Source organism: Ambystoma mexicanum, chromosome 4p (assembly GCF_040938575.1).
Source record: "Ambystoma mexicanum isolate Mex_15411 chromosome 4p, UKY_AmexF1_1, whole genome shotgun sequence".
NCBI classification, from domain to species: Eukaryota; Metazoa; Chordata; class Amphibia; order Caudata; family Ambystomatidae; genus Ambystoma; species Ambystoma mexicanum.
Genome location: NC_090927.1, coordinates 454140263 through 454160525, shown reverse-complemented (window position 1 = coordinate 454160525; position 20263 = coordinate 454140263). Strand labels below are relative to the sequence as shown.

General features: G+C 41.0%; 1 protein-coding gene across 1 annotated transcript in view; it reads left to right on the top strand.

The window, feature by feature from the left end:
- The window catches only part of LOC138452837 (amino acid transporter heavy chain SLC3A2-like), a 540336-nt gene that overhangs the window by 9411 nt on the left and 510662 nt on the right, over positions 1-20263 (top strand). The window contains exon 2 of the mRNA XM_069605181.1: positions 8173-9479. Within this exon, the coding sequence (XP_069461282.1) occupies positions 8210-9479 (1270 nt within the window). The 5' untranslated portion in view covers positions 8173-8209. The remainder of the gene's footprint in view (positions 1-8172; positions 9480-20263) is intronic.

The window sequence follows — 20263 nt, the reverse complement described above, 5'->3', positions numbered from 1 at the left end:
AATTATAGACGAAACCAGACTGGAAGAAATTTGCAAAGCTTCACCAAATATTCAACCAATGGCAGGGAAGGGCCCAAGCGAAGCAACAACAAAATCAAGCCTCTCAGCAGCTGCAGCAATGCAAATACACAACAATGTATTAGCAGCATCATCTCTGGCAAAGATCCCCTTCGTTGTACGAAACACTCAATGAAACAATTAAAGACCAAAGTGCGATGCTAAACAACCTAATGCAAAAAACAGACAAACTAGACATGTTTATGACCTTTCTCCAGAGTCAACTAGAAAAAGAAGCTGATGTTTCCGCTGGTTGGCAAATGCGTCCAGGCGATCTAGCGGCAAGATACCACAGTAAAAATGACAGTTTATCAATGGGCCTACTTGAAGCAGTGAAATGGATGAGACACGATGGGCAAAAACCATTGTTAGCAAACTCAGAGCTAAATTGCATCAAAACTCAAGCCACAAAAGCAAACAAAGACAAGACGCAAGAGAACCCCTGTGCACTAAGCTTGGAGAGCTTAACTCCACAAAACATCCAAATTGAGCACAATGGGCCGCTAACGATCTTGCAGAATGGAAACAAAGTTGATAGTATTAGAGCAAATCCAAGCTTATTACCAGAATTATTTGATAAGTAACCATGTGAGCAGATGACGCAAAATGGAGTTGAGGCTGAAAAAATCAACAAACGATCAACTGACAGCCTACCATGAAGCCTTGAAGAACCAATAGCAGCGTCATCGCATGCCAATCTCCAAACCAATCTAGGAGGAACCGCTCAACAAGTAGCGTTCAAAATCTTCACTGGTGGAAGTAAAGACACATCAAATGCAACAACAGGACCATGTAAAGAAGGTGCCATTAATGAGGGACTCAAAGGACCACCTCCCTCTAAAACTGGCCCAGTAATAAACAAGAGGAAATGATCAACGACTGCAAAAAAATGTATAAGGAATCTGCCGACGCCAACACGACCAGCAATGTTCTGTCGACCGGTGAAAGAAAATCATAAACCGGCAAACCTAGCTAGTCAAAAATCTAGCAAGAATATTGAAATAAGTAAACCTAATAGCGAGAGTCCTTCGACACAAGCGCCACTCTTTCCACCTCAGCATCTTCAATAGATCTCTGCAACTTGTCGACATACTCTCACAACAACAACATTGTTGAAGATGAAGAGGGGGACTTCAAAAGCAAAACACGAGGACTTCCAAAAAGCAACAAACTCGCCAATCAGTGATCATCATCGAAAGACAAATGAAAATGTTAAAAAATTACAAACAACGAAACATGAAAATTCAGGGATTGAAAGGAGGCAGGTTCAACCAGTTCCAAAACTAAACCCAAAATTAACAGCAAATCGGTAGAAACAAGAAGTACATTACATTTCCAAAACAAAGCAGTATCAAAAAAACGAAATATCAAAACAGATAACAAAGGTACGTCTTCAAAATATCCACACAGACGAACATGAGATGAACTTAAACCACTGAAATGTGTTGAAGTATTTAAATGTGTACCATCACTACGGACAATTCATAGTGACAACATCAAAATCGTGGAATATGCATATGAAAATACAACAGACCAGGTGCTATTACACATTGTCTCAAACGCGGTGCGAAATACAATTCTGTGTGCAACAGACGAACTGCTTGCATATGGCTTTGACCTGATGGTAGAACCCCCTTAAAGTTGCAAAGAAGGAAGTATCCCTAACAACGATACTACCCCCCAATCAACAGAGTCCAAGATCTCTACATTGCGGCAATCGCTAGCTAGCTTACAAAATGAACCTCAGAGAGGAGGTTTCAACCACCAAACAGCAAACAAAAAAAATGATGATCAAGGAGTACAAGGGTGACACAACTAGCAATGACTAAGAAGAAAAGAAGGAAGGTGTGATCTGCTGTCCTGGAACACGCATGGATTTTCACATCTGTTCAAATATTCCCTGTCAAGAAACCTGTTTACGTAAAAAATTGTCCAAAGATGGTTTTAGTGTTTTCCTTAATCTCACCAAAAAAAACCTCACAAGCCGCCCCTTCTCGGGCCTCATAACTATGATACGAATCAATGAGGGTTGGGCACCAGTTGATTCACAAAATCCAAATCCTTTTGTGCAAGGGACGCTAGTAAAATTCCACCAGTTGATCAAAGGACGTTGCGAATATATGCTAATAATAAACTGCTATTGGAACCTGGCTAAGATCTCTACAGATGAATTTTCAAAAGCAGTGATGGTCCTTTTAGACAGTGCCATGTTAACTTACAACAACCTGTGGATCGTATGCTGTGGTGACCTAAACTGTTCTTGGTTTAAATGGGATACCAACATCAAAAACAAATTTAAAAATCTCCAAAAATCAACTCAGTAAAAGAGCGAATTCGTGGCAGGGATTGATGGCAAATAGAAACCTCTACATGACCAATGGAAACATCAACGGAGACATGCCGCCAAAAAACACCTGGAAAGGAATGGGCAATTGTGATTCAAAAATTTTAGACTACATGTGGACGTCTGGAGAGATGTATGGCAGATTAATCAAAATGTAAATAATCACAACGGACCACAGTGATCAGGAATTGAAACGTCTGCACTGGTCACTGAGTTGGGAAGAGAGCGACCACGAAACAACTCCTTTGGTAACAGTAAACTCTGCTGGAAACAGACTGAGAATAAACAGCACTCAGATACAGCAATTTACCTTAAATTTCTCTGTAGGGGACAACCAGAAATCAATCGATTACACTCCGTTGTTAAGTAATATTGTAAAAAACCACTCTACGGCACTAAACAAGGCTCATAAACACAACTATAGTGAGCTGCTCCATGATGCAAAAAAAGATTTGAGACGAGATGTACAATGCTTAAAGAAAATCTACGTGGCTGACGATGCATTACAAAAGGTTAAAATACGTCGCCAACAATACAGGAATTGCGCAAAATCTCACCATGTAATTATTGAGCAAAATCGTGTGGAACTCATCATGAAACTCATGATAACCAAAAATTCTAGAGACATATGGGCAATCTTAAATGCTGGAAGCTTAAAATGTTTGCCTATAATTACCAAACATTTAGCAAGTAACATCTGGGTTAAACATTACACAAACGTATACAAAAAATCCCAATCGGAACCTTTAACAAAGATAGAAACTGGAACCATGGATTGGGACATAAAAATAAATGCACACGAGATCGCTGAAGCCTTAATGCAGCTAAAAAACTTGCGGGCCCCGGAGCCAGATCTGATCACAAACGACATGCTAAAACAAAATGTTTTAGAGTGGTCAGTCTTCATTGAGACCTTATTCAATCGAATAGCGACAACTAAAATACCGGCATCATGGTTAAAGGCCATTGTGGTCCCGATCTACAAGAAGGGCGATCGGGACGATCCTAACAACTATTGACCGATCGCCCACCTAGATACCATAGGTAAGGTCTGTGGATCCTTCTTGAGGAAGAAGCTTGTAAAATGGGCAAATACATCAAAAATTGTCGACCCTAGACAAACGGGATTTACCACTGGTGTTGGAGTCGATGTCAATCTTTGTCTACTAAGCATTCTAAAAATGGAAACCATCAAGGCAGGTCAACGGCTGTTTCTAGCATTTATAGACATGAAACAGGCCTTTGATGGCATAAGTCACGGCAAGTTATGGCTTAAATTAACAGCATGGGTATGCCCCGCAACCTTACTCGAACCAATAATAGCTCTTCACACCAACACAACAATTTGTGTTTGTCTCAATAACAGTGGAGAAATGTCTGAGCCTATTATAACAGAAAAAGGAGTAAAGCAAGGGTGCCCCCTGGCCTCTGAACTCTTTAAACTGTTCATTGCCGACCTACCAATCCAACTAAAATGCCAATATCTTGCATAACATATGCCAACGACATAGTACTATTAGATCGGACGCAAGTCAGGCTGAAACGGCAACTAAGTAAACTGCTTGAATACTTGACCATCAATGAACTTGAAATAAACACGGCTAAAACGAAGATAATGGCAATCCGTCCAAAAGGAAACAAGAAAGATGAGGCCATTCGATGGAAAATCAATGGTGAAATGATAGAAAAGGTAGCTTCAATAAAATATCTAGGCATTTACTACAACAACTCCATTTGTGAAGGACTGTGGATCGACGATCTAAAAAACCGTATGAAGAAGTTGGCACTGCAAGGAGCAAAAATAGAGAAAGAATATGGAAAATTCTCGCTGGAACCAGCCCTACTTTTCTATGTTCAAAAAGTAGTGCCGACAATAACGTTTGGTGCCGAGGCTGGGTGGAATATTCCTGAATCAACCTGGCACTTACTGGAGGGCCTCTTTTGGCGTAGAGTGCTGAATTTACCTAGACATGTCCCAATGACTGCTCTGAGGCATGAACCATCATTGAACTCACTACATTCAAAAGTTACATGGAAATCTCTTACAACGAGGAGGAAAATGAACTTAATGCCCCCAATTCCAGCATATGAGATTTTCAAGTTGAAAAGCGGAAATCAAATGGCCCTACTAAAAGAATGGTACATAAAACTAAAGGACATTTTAGCAGCAACGTCCATAAAAGAATCGGAACGGCAACTAAAACCACAAATTACAAAAAAAAAGTTTGAGCAGTGGAGCTGGATTGTCAACAAGGAAACACGAGACAAACTGAAATCACTGGCAACTATAGAGTCCAGTGAACTAAACGTGCCACCAAGATTCTTGACACAGTGTCCTTCAAAACATTGTATGCAATTCTTGAAATTGAAACTAAATGCATTAAGTACCAAAGAAACCCTATGGCGAAGGAAAGATAAAACAACACAAGACAGCACCTGCAGGTTCTGTAACCTTGACATTGAAACAAGCAAACACTTTTGGAAAATTTTTCCCCATTGAACAATGATATTAAAGGGTGGTGGAAACACCTTTTAGAGGGCCAAAATGTAAAATTTGTCTGTGCGGCAGTAGACCATTGGGACATGTTGCTGAAACAAGAACCAGTGAAACTGAATCAAAAGACGGACACACAGCAAAATGCAAAAAACTGAAGAAATAATGGTCATAATGAATTATTGACAACATGGAAATTGTAACAAAAGTTTAATATAATTTTGTATAAAACGGTAGTTTTACAATAAAAAAGAAAAAAAAAATGCACTGCCCTGTTGTACGTACGCATGTCCGGCAGCCCCACCCCTGCCTGCTCTTTAGGCTGCACCAGGACTTTATAGGAGACCCTTGCTTTTGCCCTTGCCATATGAATCTACTCATCCCTGTGTCAGTTCGGCAAAGTGGGTATCATTTGAACAGTATAATATTTAGAATTTACAATTATATATTTCTATAACTAAACATATGTACACCCATTGTATTCTAAATAAAATATATAATTGTGTAGAGTATTATTTAAACAACTTCTAGATTAATTAACTACCTGATAGAATTGTCAAGGCTTATAAATACAATTTCTCGAATTCAGTAATCTTGCTGCGTCTTCTATGCCAATTGACTAATCTTCAAATACTTCTATAAAAGACATGTATTGAGAACAAGCTCTAATTAAAATCCATTCTGAAAGGATATGTAGCTCAAGGATATCAAGATTCAATTAAATCGAAGAGGCACCTAATTTTATTTATAAACCCCAGAATTTACACAGAGAAGCGTGATAGAGTGATATTTACTTTATGTGATATTCTTTGGAAATGCAAGAAGAAATTGCCACAAAAATGTATTATTTGTTTGAACCGATTAACATTCAATTCATGTTATTATAATTGAACGTATTCAAAGTATAACTTGGAGATAGATATGCTGGTACTTTCTAAGATCACAAAATTAACCATAAATTATTGACTGATATCAGGATTTTTGGAGTGGATGAGACTGGAGTATCCGATGTGTAGGATACTATTCTCTATTGTGTATTTTCCCATCCTATGTGTCAGGGATGGTCTTACCTTCCTGTGCACCCTCATGTATGTATGAAAAAACGTCCATAGATTTATTTTAGTGAATTGAAGATTATTTAATAATGCAGGTGTGCCAGAGGTGATATTGTTGGTTTTATTCTGTTTATTCGGCATAAGGAGTAGTGCTGTGCCTTGGTGTGTATGGACCCTCTTCTTACCTTTTTACATTAACCTTTAGGTGTGTATACTTTGCTCAAGGTGTTCATTTGTTTATGGTACCCTATGTGGATTTTGTGCTTTATCTTGTTTTTAAGATCATCTGAAGTGCTCCGGTACATTGCAGGGCTATACATTGATTTGCTGAGTCAGGCTTTGCTTTACCTTTGCGGCTTCACCTTGTCAAGAGGCTCATCTGTGGTGGAACAGGAGCGGGTAGAGCTGCTATATGGGAAGGGGTTGACAGGCCCTTCCCTCATTTCCCAGTCGGTGGGAGAGTGACTTGCAATACTGGTGGACCCTCTCAGCACGTCTTCTGGGCCCCTCACCCCTCACTCCAGTAGGTAGCAGCATACAGTGTACATCTACTCCCAAGGTGTAAGGTATTTGTACAGCAGCAGTGTCTCTCTGGACTTGCCAGGATTGGTAACCACTGCTAGTGTTCATGCAGGAGCCACTCTGTGGGGTCCGGCAGGGCTGTTGGTGCAGAGATGTCTGCCTCACCTCATTAGCTCTGGGTGCCAGCTCTTGTAGAGGCGGGCTCTCAGGAGCTCCTGGTGCCCGCTGCTGCCTGCGTTTCACCAGAGAGAAGGGTGGCTCACTGGAGCTCATGTATTAGGCTGCCATCTTAGACAGTGTCCGGCCACTCCCTGTATGCTTGCTTTGATGGATGAGACTTTGTTAATGTAGAAATTAGAAAGGTGTTGAAGCAGTTGTTGAGATGGTTGAAGTGTAGTGGTTTCTTGGTTGGGTATGTTCAACTCCATATACATCCCAACAGTTTGGTTTGTTAATTTGCAGGCTTCTCAGATAGGCGGTGAAGGTGCTGACTGTTTGTTGTAAGGTGAATTTGCAGTACCTGGTATGTCATGCAAGCCATTTTGTGTGTTGATCTTTGATGTTAAGCCATATACATTTGTGTCTGTATGCTTCTCTCTTTAGGTAACCATGTTGGTTGTGAAAGCATTTGTTCTTATTTTTGGTGGTAGACTTAGAGACCAAGTGCCCATTTAAATCATGTGTGGTTACGATGGCTGACTTGATACCAGAATTCAATTGGTGTCATCCTTCTCACCCAAGGTGCTGATGCGAGAGATGAAAAGTTGAATCAAGAAGTATTTGGACAGGTATCTCCCTGTTCCAAAGGAAAATGTGGGGATTAAAGACCTATTGTGTCTGTGGTGGTGATTCACACACTTCAGAGTTGTCTGCTCTAAACAGGAGCTACATGGATAGGTTGGATATAAAAATATGCTCTGGGTGACATCTTGTGCAAAGTGAGACAACCTTAGATTGGTTATATCCCCAGTGTGGTCGGTTGCTGATATCAGTAGTGGAGTCATGCAGATGCTGGGGTCTTCTAATGCCATAGAGGATCATGCTCAATGAGAATCAGCTTATTTTGTACTACCGTGTACTGTCCTGTGAGTGTGGTGATGTGAATAAGGTGTTTTCAATCAATGCCGGTGATGTGATGGATATTGTGGAATTTTGAGAGAATGATGTGTGCAGGTAGGCATGTATGTTCCAAGAGCATTATCTGGAGAAGAGCTAGATGAGGTATGGATGTTATGGCAAGTTAAGTTTTCAATACTGTTTTACTGAATGATTAATTCCCTGCAACAAAGAATAAAGATGATTGCCTTTTTGTACCTTCGGCCGAGTTGTGCTTCTTTCACTATGGATCGTTAATCATTATCGTGTTATTTTCAGTGCTTATCAGCTTTCTTCACCAAGAAGAGGGTTGTTGTTTGTGCTATGTCTTCAATGGAGTATTTAGGGTTACTTTACATTGGCATTATTTGTATTACCACATATTTCTTTTAGACTGGCATCATACTCCAAGTGACTCTTTAGTTGAAAAGCCAGAGAATATGTTAGTGTGAAGGTTCTTGGGACTTGCTACTTCATAATCCTCGGGGTAGTGGAAGCTGTGAAATATAACTATGGGAGTACTAGCATAATCACATAATTATGGTATTAAACGAAGAACATGGATAAAAACTATTTGTCATTAATATGAACCTGTTTTCTTTTAGGACAAGAATATCTTTCGAAATATCAAATCTTAAAAAGATGGAAAGTGATAAGAAAAATGTGGAGCTGAAACAGAACGACATTGATCTACACGAGAAAGACTTGGAAAAGCTGCCTTTGGTCACTGCAGTTGGGGTTGATGAGAATGAGGATGTTGATATGAGGCTGGAAGGGGAAGAAATGAAGGTCTCTGGCATAGATATCAATGTGGTTGAACCAAATATAAAGGATGCTGAAAAGCTAGCCTCTGCCACTATGGTAGACAGTGCAGAGACGAGCGGCAAGCTTGACATAAACATAGACCCAAAGGAATCAGTGAATGTCAATAAAAGTGTTGCCAAGGGTCTGCCTCTTAGTGGGACTGATACAATGTTAGATGAAAAAGAAACAAACAAGGTACCCCTGGCGGCAATCATTGACAGTGCAGAGAAGAGCAACATGATGGAAGTAAAGATTGCAAAGAATGAATCTTATAAGGCAAGCAAAAGTGCTGTTAAGTACAAGGAGCTTAACGAAAATGATATGGAACAGAGTGAAAAGGAAACTGAGAAGCATCTTATTGCCTCCACGCATGAAAATGCACAGAAGGGTCGTATGCTGAAAGTAAAGGCAGCAAAGAAGGAATCAGTGAAAGAACATAAAGGTGGTGAAGATATGGCACTTACCACAAACAAAAGATCACTGTATGAAAAGGACACAGAGAAGATGCCCTTAGCCACCACGGTTGCAAATGAAGAGAAGGACAGCATTTTGGATGTAAACATGGAAGGGGGTGAAAAGAGGAAGGACACTCAAATTCAAATTCCCAATGAAGAACTGAATGAACCAACCACTGAGAAGCTGAATGTTAGCAAATCAGTGGGTGGCACTGAAAAGAAAATCTTGGAAGCACATGGACAAGAGGTGCAGGCCACTAACATTGAAATGGAAGAAATAGAACTGAATGAAGCAGACCCCGATCAAACCATGGTCAAGGACACAGTTCCCATGGCTGTCCTAATTGGAAGTGCAGAGAAGAAAAGCACTCTTAAAACATTTACGAAAAGGGTGAAGGTCACTGGTCTTTCCAGGGAAGAACTGCTGAAGGTGGCTTGGACACCTGCATGGGTGTGCACACGCTGGACTTTATTCACATTCTTCTGTTTAGGATGGCTGGGCATGTTGGCCGGAGCGATTGTTATTTTATTGCAAGCACCAGGCTGTAAAGCCATACCCAAACTGAGTTGGTGGCAGAAAGGAGTTGTCTATCAGATTGGAACAATAGAGGCTTTCCAAGACTCCAACGATGACGGTATTGGCGACTTAGCAGGTAGGAATTATCATAGATAATTTCTTATGGAGATTGTCTCGTATGTTTATTTTAGCATCACTATAAATTGTATTGTATTATCTCAGCCAGGAGAAGTGGATGGCTTTGTGATTGAAATGAGATTGTGACAGACAACAAAGTGGCATTGTTGCAGGCTAATTGTTGTTCTTCCAGTTACATGGAACTGCTACAACCTTGTATCATGACCAAAAAACACTTCTTAAAGTTGTTGACTTGAAATGTTGCAACACTCCGGATATAGCTGATTCACTGTGGTCCCTGTTCCCCATTGGAACACGCAATTTTTGCCTCGTCCCAGTTTTATTTGTTCTAAAGACTATCGTGAATTACACTGTTTTCTGGCCTAATGTCCACTGCCTAACCCCCACCCACCCTCTTACCCCCTGTGATGGTCTGTGTGTCTCCCACCCACCCCTTACCCTGCGTTATGGCCTGTGTGTTCCCCACCCACCCCCTGCCACCTGTTTTGGATATATGTGTCTCATTGGATGGTGGTGTTTGTCCCTTCTCCTATCCCTTGCCCCTGTGATGGTTGTTTATGGTATCCCACCCACCCCCTTTCTGCCCCCTTGTACTGATATTTCTACCCCTTATGAAGGCTTGTGTTGGTTGTGTGCGCCCCCACCCTCCCTCGGTTCTCCCTCAATGTGGTGTTGTTACCCCCTGTATGTTCTCCAGAACTTTTCTATTGCATACTTGCCTCCTTACCAGTATGATAATTACCTGTTCTGTGTCCCTCCCTTCTTTTTGTTCCTCTCCTTCCCCTCCAGCACAGTGTGCAGTTATATTTTCGAATGTAATAATTTCAAAAGTCAAAATGTCGAAAATATTGTTTCGAAAATATGAATGTCGAATAAACAATAAATCAAATATTTTCGAAATAATTCTACATACAAGGTAAGTGTTATAATATATTCTATAATTTATTAAACAGTAAAATTGGTATATAGTTAATTATAAATACTTTATGAAATTTTACTTTGTTTTAATAAATATTTGATTACATAATAACATTTTTAACTACAATAAATATTTTATTAAAAGATAAATATTTTTTAAATAATTACATTTGTATTGGTGACTTGCCACTTGGAATAAATAGTATCTATTTTCACCGCTAGATGGTGATATTATTGTATTACAAATTGTAATGTAGATTTTGTTGTTATTTCTTAAAGTTCTTGATGTTACGTTAGCGTTACGTTGACGTAGGTGCCATTTTTAAAGTGCAGTTCTTATTCGCTTTCGTTCCGGTCGGGTCTCCGCTCTGCGTGTTCTTGGATTTTGTCTTTTTGAATGTTTTTTTCAGGATTTCCTGGACCTGATGGATTTTTTTTTTTATCATATGGATTTTTCCTTTGTATTGTGGATTAGAATCGGGTCTCCGCGCTCGGGGTTCTTGGATTTTGTCTTTTTGGATGTGTTTTTTCGTGGATTTCCTGGACCTGATGGATTGTTTTTTTTTGTTTGGATTTTTCTGTTGGATCGTGGATTGGAATACGGATTTTTACACTTTTTTTTGCTGGATCTGGCTTTGTCACCGTGGATTGGGATATGATTTTTTTGTTTTTATCCTTGGCTGGCTTTTACTTTGATTACGGATTTCGACGTTTTCTTCGGTGGATTTCACTTTTTTCCTTGGATTGGGATATGGATTTCGGAATCGTTGGACATGTTCGATTGGTGTTATTGGTTACATTGGATTCGCAAGGCCGGATCGTGGACTCTTCAAACTGTGAGTTTTCTAACATTTTAAATTATATGTAATTGAGTCTAAGTAGTTGTGTTTGTCTTCTTGGTGAAACTGTTTCACTATTTGTTCGATTTTTTGGTCATAGTCCCGGTATTTCCTTCTTTTTAAATGGGTGTTTGCAAGTGAAATGCTCTGAGATAGTCTAAATTCTTGATGTGATTGTTCAGATATTAAGTCCTTTAAAAAGTGCCACAAATTTGGGTTTTTAGTGTTAAAGTTCTTGTTAATCCTGTTGTGCCACCCTTCCAACATATTGTTTGTTTTTGGCCTCCCTTCCATTACGGCATTGTAGCAATTCCACCATTGTATATTATATTTAGGCCTTCGTCTAGTGCCATTTCGTGTCAACTGTCCCAACCAAGTGCTTTCCATATAGTCCATTTAGTCCGAATTCTGTTCTTCATTGTTTTTGAAATATTCACTGTCGATTAAATGTTCGTAAAATGTTATAACGCTTTCTTCCTTTACAAATGCCAGTGCGAATCGTTTTTTTTACATTGTGTTGATATGTACTGTCCTCGATGTATTTCGTTTGGAGTCCTAGTTTTTGTAGTTTCCTCCAAATGGCCTCTGTGAAATGGAAAAAACATCCCTGTATATTTGTGTCTTTATGTACTGATGAGAATGCTTTAATTTGAGCCATTTCAAAGTCCATTATGTTATTAGCAGGTTTTGTGTCTGGTATGGTGTCTTTAATTTTTTTAAATACTATTTTGTAGATATCTTCAATTTTTTTGGTTTGGGCATCAAGGCGTAGATTAGGGGCATTAGATGGCTATTTATGGATCCATGTATAGTAAAAAAACTGTTGGAAAGGCAGGGGGCATGTTTTGAAAGTCGCGTCACTTTGCCACATTTCACACTCATCAAGTTGTTTTAAATTGCTGTCTGTTGAAAATATTAAACAAATGTTCATCCTTTATTTCTAATGTTGCGTGATGAAAATGTTCACCTTTTTCTGTTATTTTAAATATATCAGGGATGTTTGGATTCGTTGCAATTTCTTAGTGCTTGCGGAAGATTTTCTTTCTGTTGTTTTCTCCTGTTTATTGTAAGTTGCATGTGTTTTTCTGCAGGCATTTGTGCCGGGACATGCAACAGAATTTTGTTACAGGTTCTACAATTACAGACTCGCTGGCCTCAGTAGGGTTTTCTACTGCTTTTCTCTTCAGTTCATTTAGAGTTTTTTTAATTATTATACTGGTTCTGTCAGGAAGATGGTTGTGTTCCCCCTTTAATTTTACAATTGAAGTCTCCGTTATTATTCTTCCTGTACACTTTGTTTTCGCATATTCCGTGCACATCCAATATGTTCTTTCATTTTTGTGGGATTCTTTATTATAAACGTATCCATTGTGAATTAGCTGTTGTCCTCCCTTCTGCGAAGTTACATACTCCACGTTCTCTGTCATTTTAAATCTAAAATAACGAAAACAAATGTTTCACTATTTGTGTCATACAATACTTATTGTTCACTTTTCGAATTGGCGATATAGTTTTATATTTAGAATGGTAATATTACCTGTATTTGCGTGAAGTAGTTGCAGTGTACGTCCTTTAGTTTGCTCCGACCTCAGGTTTTGTCAGGTAATGAGGGTTTGTCACAACCGTCATCTGTTCCTCAGCGTTTATGTAAGGTTCTTTACTCTTTGGTTTCATTCATTCGTTTAACCCTTACTAATCATCCTTTTGTGTGTTTTTCGTCATTCATAATGTCTTAAATCTATCCCTTTTTTGATGGACGACGAGGCGGTTCCTTGAGGGGGGTTTGGGGGGGGGGACCCCCTCCCATAAAAACGTTACTGTTTCTGACATTTTACATTGGTATTTTAGCATCGCATTTTTGATTTTTTTTTTCGAAATGTGTTTTTCGAATAGGTGACTTTTTCTATTGTATGTATGTAATTTCAACATATTTACATTTGACATTTTTTTACGACATTTTTGTTTTTCGGCATTATTTTTTTGATATTATCACCATAAACCCTCCAGCACTACTCTTAAAGGTCGTCTTGCCTTGTACGTTTGGTTGCTTGTTTTCCCCTTCTCCTCATCCCTCCCCCTTTCCCCTCCTCTTGTTAAATTCCAGGTCTACATCATTTGCTGTCAGGCATAGTAATTGTAGCCGCCTGTTTTTCTCATCCACTTGCCCTCTCCTCCTCCCTATGCCTCCCCTCCTCTTTTTAAATTCCGGCACTACCTCAATTGCCGTCAGGCATAGTAATTGTAGCCACCTGCTTTCTCATCCACCTGCCCTTTCCTCCTTCCCATCCCTCCCCTCCTCTTGTTAAATTCTAGCACTACCTCAATTTCCGCTAGGCATAGTTATTGTAGCTGCCTATCTTTCTCATCCCCTTCCCGCTCCTGCTCCCCAACCCCCCTTTTTTTTAAATGTCCTTTATCCCTTACTCTATCATCTGTCTATTTACCTCTGTGATAGCAGCTTGTTTGTCTCTCCCCTTCCTTCCTTGTCTTCTCCTCCCTCTTCCGCCTCCAGCACTATTCTGAATCGTCATCAGACCTAGTATGCTAGTTGCTTGTGTTGTGCCTCTCCTTCTCCCTCTCTCCATACCCACCCCCCACTCCCACCCCCACTCCTCTTGTTTAATTTTCCGGCACTACATCAATTGTCGTCAGGCATGGTAATGTAACCGCTTGTTTTGTCTCTTTTCCCCCTCTGCGTCTCATTTATTGTTCTTTGCACCTGCTCTATTGGAAATGTCAACAGGCTGATTAAGATAGTTATTTTTCACATTCTGAATTGCTTCAAGGACTCTTAAGAATGCAACTGTTTTTTTTCCCATGTTCCCTCCCTCCTTGAAACGCTTTGAAACACACTGTGTATAGGCGCTATACAAACAAACAATCAATTCAATTAAACTTATTTGATTTTTGTCATGCACCCTTTCCATTGATTTTGTCCAAAATAAAATATTTCTTATTTTTTCATTATAAATATTCAATGGTTCGTTTATAATGTAGCAGTAATTTCTTAAGAATGATCTTTTAGCCAGACGGAAAGGGTCTTTTGCTGTCATTTTGCATAGCACAAATCATCTGGCATACATCTGCCAGCTCTGCATTTGGATACCGCTACTTTTCCTGAGGAATCATCTATGGCACAGAGAATAAGGGCAAGTGCTCCTCGAGTAGACCCAGTAACTCCAGCATATGAATGAGCTGGTACTGGGTGTGTGTACAATGTACTTTGGTCAGAAGGTTGTATTAGTGCTAGAAGAAAGACCCTTAACTCATGTACTTGCTTTTTATTGTGGATTTTAGAGCTTCACTAACACAAAGAAAGAGTTACAAGATAGGAGGCCAGGAGGGCAAGGCTACAGTACCTGTGTGCCTCATGAAAACGTCTCATTGACTTTTAGTAACTGCTGATATATAAAGAATCCAGCAAGTCATTTCATCAAGCCTTTTTCCTTTTCATGCAATCTTTAATTGTTCATTGTGTACTTTAAATCTGTATGCAAGCTGATCAAAACATAGATCACATGCATATAGAAAGTACTATCAATTTTGTTTCTACGCAAATATATATTTTCTTTGATAGACGTGTGCACATATGGTTCATATTTATGTCATTCACAAGATGCATCAAATCCATTATGCTTCATAAATACAAACGTATGTAGTAAAGCCAGAGATTAGACTACAGTCCATCCGTAAACAGTTGCTAATGCAAAGTATCAGATCCAGAAAAAAGGCCTCTGTTCCACATCAAAGACTATAACCAAAATTATGCATTTAGGTCTAGGTATCAGATGCATAACTCTTTCAATCTTCTAACAGAACACATCCAACTCTGATCAGTTGTGGCAACATTATAGAAGTATCAACAAAGCAATATATATTTGAATTCCCATTACTTATTAATATAATGGAGTAATAATTACAATAAAGATATTTATTTTTCAGCATTGCTGGGCCTTCTTTATAGTTCGCTTGAATATTTTGACTTAACTTAAATGACATTAGGCAATTAGGCAATCTACCAGTCCAGTCACTGAGGGCTCTGTGAAGCACCCTCCCTGACCACATTTGTGGATAGTGGATTTCGATAATGCAATGAATAGCATTATTATTATTGTTATTATTAAGGCATTTAGTGAGCATGGACCTTGATTCGGGAAGCAATGGAGCACTTCACAACCATAGGGGAGGAAGTACCCAGTGAGGGAAGCATAGAAACAAGGGAGCGAACAACTGGGGAACAGGGGAGCGGGAAAGCGGGCAAAATCTACAAGCAACCTGGTTGTGCAGCCTCATCAGGAGAGCAGGAGCTCTTCACCCATTTGCTGATGCTGCAGGAGCAGCCAACCCACACCCCAGCACATAAGGTATGCCCATGGGGCATTACTGGAGCGATGCCGTTTGAAATTGCTAAATCCCACGAAGAGCCAAACTGATTGACGATGACCGTTTCCCTCGGAATTCTGAGGCACAACCACATTGGGTTCAGCCTCAAAGCTGCTTTTAAAATCTATTTTGAATTATGATCTCACTCCCAAACGCATATTCTAAAATGGCCAACGTCTTCTTGTGCCTCTTAACAGCCGACCATTCTTTGCATCTGAATCAGATGACCATCTCTGCTATCGCCTATTGTGATTGGCCCTCTCCTGCCTTATAGAGCCAATCAGGTACACTGGCAGGCGGAAGCCAACCCCAATTCTCGAAGGCCCTGTTGTCTAAGGCCCCTTTCTATGCCTGTCAGGGAATTCCAGAGCCCTGGTGCGTAGACACCTTTGCCATCTCAAAGCTTGCACCATGCTATGATTTAACCCTTCATCAAGCCTGGTAAGCTCCACACGCACTACCCTTGGCCAGCTAAAAACCTTTCACTATTGTAAACTACTACTCAACTCAGAGGCTACCCATGCCTTTTGACTCGATCCACGGCAAAGGCCTCACACGGTTCCTTTGCTCGCGCCCGATCTGAGTCACCTGCTACATTGCTAACTGCCCTACTGTAGAGGTGCCCATTCCAGCTAAACCCTAATAATTAAGTGCAACCACATTGCACTGCGTAACCTCATTGGATCTGTGCCTAACGTTCCGCCGTGCTCTCATCTGCACCGTATTTCCTGAACGCTCATGTCATCACAGTCTTCTGCGAACCAATGCACCGGAGGGTTCCATATGCTCGCACCCGCCGATACCTGTAAGGTTCTAGATCATTCATAACTGGTATTGACCGTTGCTGACTAACCGCATGATTTGACTCCTAGCTCAACTGGGGCCTGCGCCTGGTGTATCTTGCCCCATAGCGCAACTGCAACTTCCTTCACACTGTATTGTCTGCAAAACTACCAATCCTAAGTGCACTGACCGCTGAATTTATTGTAACCTAATCTACCAAATGAACTTGATACACATAGGCCTTGATATGTTGTAACTGCCTTGCACTGTATGAACTGCAAATTTGCCTCGTTTAAAGTGTATTAACCGTACTGTATTGACTGCATTATCTAACTGCTCTTTATTCACCGCAAATCCACCTTTGCCTGAAGTGTATTAACCGCACAGTATTACAGTATTGACTGTATAATATACCTTAGCTTAAAGTGTATTGACCTCCATATCAAATATAGTTTAATTTGCTTAATGAGTCCAACACGCACACACATTTCTTCAATTATAACTTATTCTGCTTGTACCTTACCTAACCTCGATATCTAGTACTGCCTAACCTTTCTCACGTACCTTGTGCTAACTGCCGCACTAATCTATTGCAGTCTCACAGACATCACGCAAACTGGCATGCACTGACCCCTCCTATAGTTGCACCCTGTTCCCATGCACGGCTTGCACTTGTCATACCTTTAGTTGCAGCCTTACCTTCACCTATTTCCATTTGTGCCAGAGATACACACTCTCTTGATCGCATGCACACACCAGGTGCCTAACTGTGCACCAACATACACGTATGTACTGCCCTTCAGGCATGACCCACCCCAACCCCATCCTACAACACTCCTACTAACAACATACGCACTATCACACTAAAAATTACACCCAACCTCCCTGACTCCTTTACCATCCCTCCCACGTTTCCTACCACCTGCTAACACACACCACCACAGTCCACCACAGCGGTTGAGCCAACAAACCGCTCTTATCAATGAGACGGCAGGAACTAATCAGCGCTTGACCATGCTGCCCAAACCTAGCCTTGGCCTACCATGCCTGCCAGCTATCAGAAACAGTATACCTGCAACTTGAACAGCCAGGGACAGAACGCTCCCAGTTCAACAACTATCCCCTCAACCAACTGGAGGAATATACATCTTAATTCCAGAACTCCTATCTACGTTAATGAGACATCTAAACACCACACCATCAGCTCAAACACTCGGAATACACCTACTGCTGGCCACTCAACTCCACAACCCTGAAACCTAGCAAACAGCTAAACACAGACTCTACTCAAACCCAAACTAACAACACTAACCTGAAAGCAACTATGCTCCAGTGTGCCCTCATCAATGCAAGGTCACTCCTAGCACATGCCTTAGACATCGCAGACCTTATTACCTCAAATACACTTGACTTTATAGCCATTACTGAAACCAGGGTCCACGCAGCTGCAGGCCCAGCCCTCTCGCTCGCTGTCCCAGAAAACTATACCATCTACAGGACGGATAGACCAACAGCCAAAGGTGGTGGAGTAGCATTTATTGCTAAGAACCATCTCAACATCAGGGAAAGTCCTTAGCACACTTTCCACTCAGGCAAATTACTATGGCCTTATCTCCCACAGCTACTCTGAGCAGTCACCTTATCTACAGACCTCCCGGCCCGATATCCTCATTCTAAGATGATGTAGCACAACTCCTCTCTAAAAATTCCAAGCCTGGCTCTCAAACCTTACTATTGGGAGACCGTAACCTCAGCTTTCATGACCCCAAGGATAACAATGCCTTAGCTCTTGCCAACACCATTACTGCATTAGGCTACACACACTGGATCAACAACCCCACACACAACAAAGGTTGCACCCTCGACAGGCTAGTGGACCTCAACTGTAACGCAAACATAATCTCCAACTCCCAATGCCCGTGGTCTGACCATCACATCATCACATTTAATATTGCCAAGAACTCTGTGACAAACATCCCCCCTCCCATGGCACCAGCTGCCTTATCCAAAAATTCACGCAGCATCACAGTAAATAATATCCTCCCCTTGCTACATCCCACCACGGCACACCATGACCTCCGGACTAACAACCCCTCTGTCATAGTTGACATATAGAACCAAACTGTCCTAGCAGCCATTGATAGAGTAGCACCTCTATCCTTGCGCAAAGCTAAACCACTAAAAATTCCCAACTGAACTGAACAAAGCAACCATCTGACAGGCTTCTAAAAATTACAAGCAGGCTATCCTTCAAACAAAAAGTGCCACGTACAATGAGAGAATCACTAATGCTAAATCCGGGACCAAGGAACTCTTCGCCATCTTGAAAGAACTCGAGTTGCCAGTGCCATCACTAGAGGTCTGCCTCAAAGATGCGAGCTGGTGCACCAGCATTCAAAAAGCCCTCCTTGATAAAATAGCCCTGCTACAATCTAAAATCGAAATTAAAAAAATCTATCTTAAACCATACCAACTTCAACAGACTCTTAAACACGCTAGTCATAAAACTGGTGCGCTATTCGAATTCACACCTGTCTCAAATATGAAAGTCCTGAAAATCATATCCAGCCTCAAACCTTCAAGATGTCAAGGTGACATCTGCTCAGCATTGCTTATGCAAGACTGTGCGCCTGAACTGACACCGTTCATCACAAGACTAATCAATGCTCCTTTTGAAAGTAGCACTTTGCCAACCAATCTCAAAGACGCGTGGGTCCTACCTCCACTAAAAAAAACGACTCTAGACCCCAACATGCTGTCAAACTACCGACCTATAACTGCAGTAACGTTCCTCCTCAAAACCTTGGTCAGAGCAGCGTATCCCCAGATCTGAAACTATCTGAAAACCAACAATCTCCTTGGCCTACGCCAATCTGGTTTACGCCCAAGACATGGGACTGAAACAGCGTCACTTGAGCTGAAAATACAAAAGGACAAGTTTAAAGACAATGGCAATCTAGCTGTCCTCCTTCTGCTTGACCTTTCTGCAGCATTTGACCTAGTCAATCATAGCATACTTTGTAATCACCTAGCGTCAGCGGCCCACTTCTCACTGAAAGCAATACAGTGGATACAGTCCTTACGGACAGAACCATGAGAGTTTTTTCACCTATCTCTGCAGCATCGCCAACCCCGGTCACCTGCGGTGTACCCCAAGGCTCCTGTGTCCCTCCTACACTCCACAATATTTTAACAAAATCACTATTTGACCGTCTTGATGACTTGGGTGTCACTTTCACTAACTATGGAGATGACACTCAAATCCTCATACCCATCTCTAACGACACAGACTCTGAATCACTTAACGTAATCTAACAAACCATCAAGGCCTGGATGGACCAGGATGGAGTATGCCAAAATGACGCACAAAACGGAACTACTTCTCATCGGATCACAATACCGTCTTAACAAACTTTGTGACCCCTTCAACTCCTTCACTACAGATGGCAACACTATATAGGTGTCTAAGGAAGTTGGACTCAGCCCTTACTTTAACCAGACTAGTCAACACCACAGTATCGGAAGCAGCCTACACGTCTAAGCTCATCAATGCCTGCAGACCTTTCCTGTCACCCGACACCTGCGTCTTGCTGGCTAGATCCCTCATCTTGTCCAGACATGACTACTGTAATGCCCTCTATGCTGGTACCAAGAACCGTAATATCAAAAAACTGCAGGTGATTCAAAATAACACCCTAAGAGTAGCTCTAAACATCCCTAAACATACTCACATCTCCATGACTAGACGGAACAACCACTGTTTACCTGTCCAGGAGTGAATTCTCTTCAAAAAGCCTCTCTAAACACATGTCTACATAATTCAGCCCCAAAGTACATGGCAGTCAAATTCACCACTAAC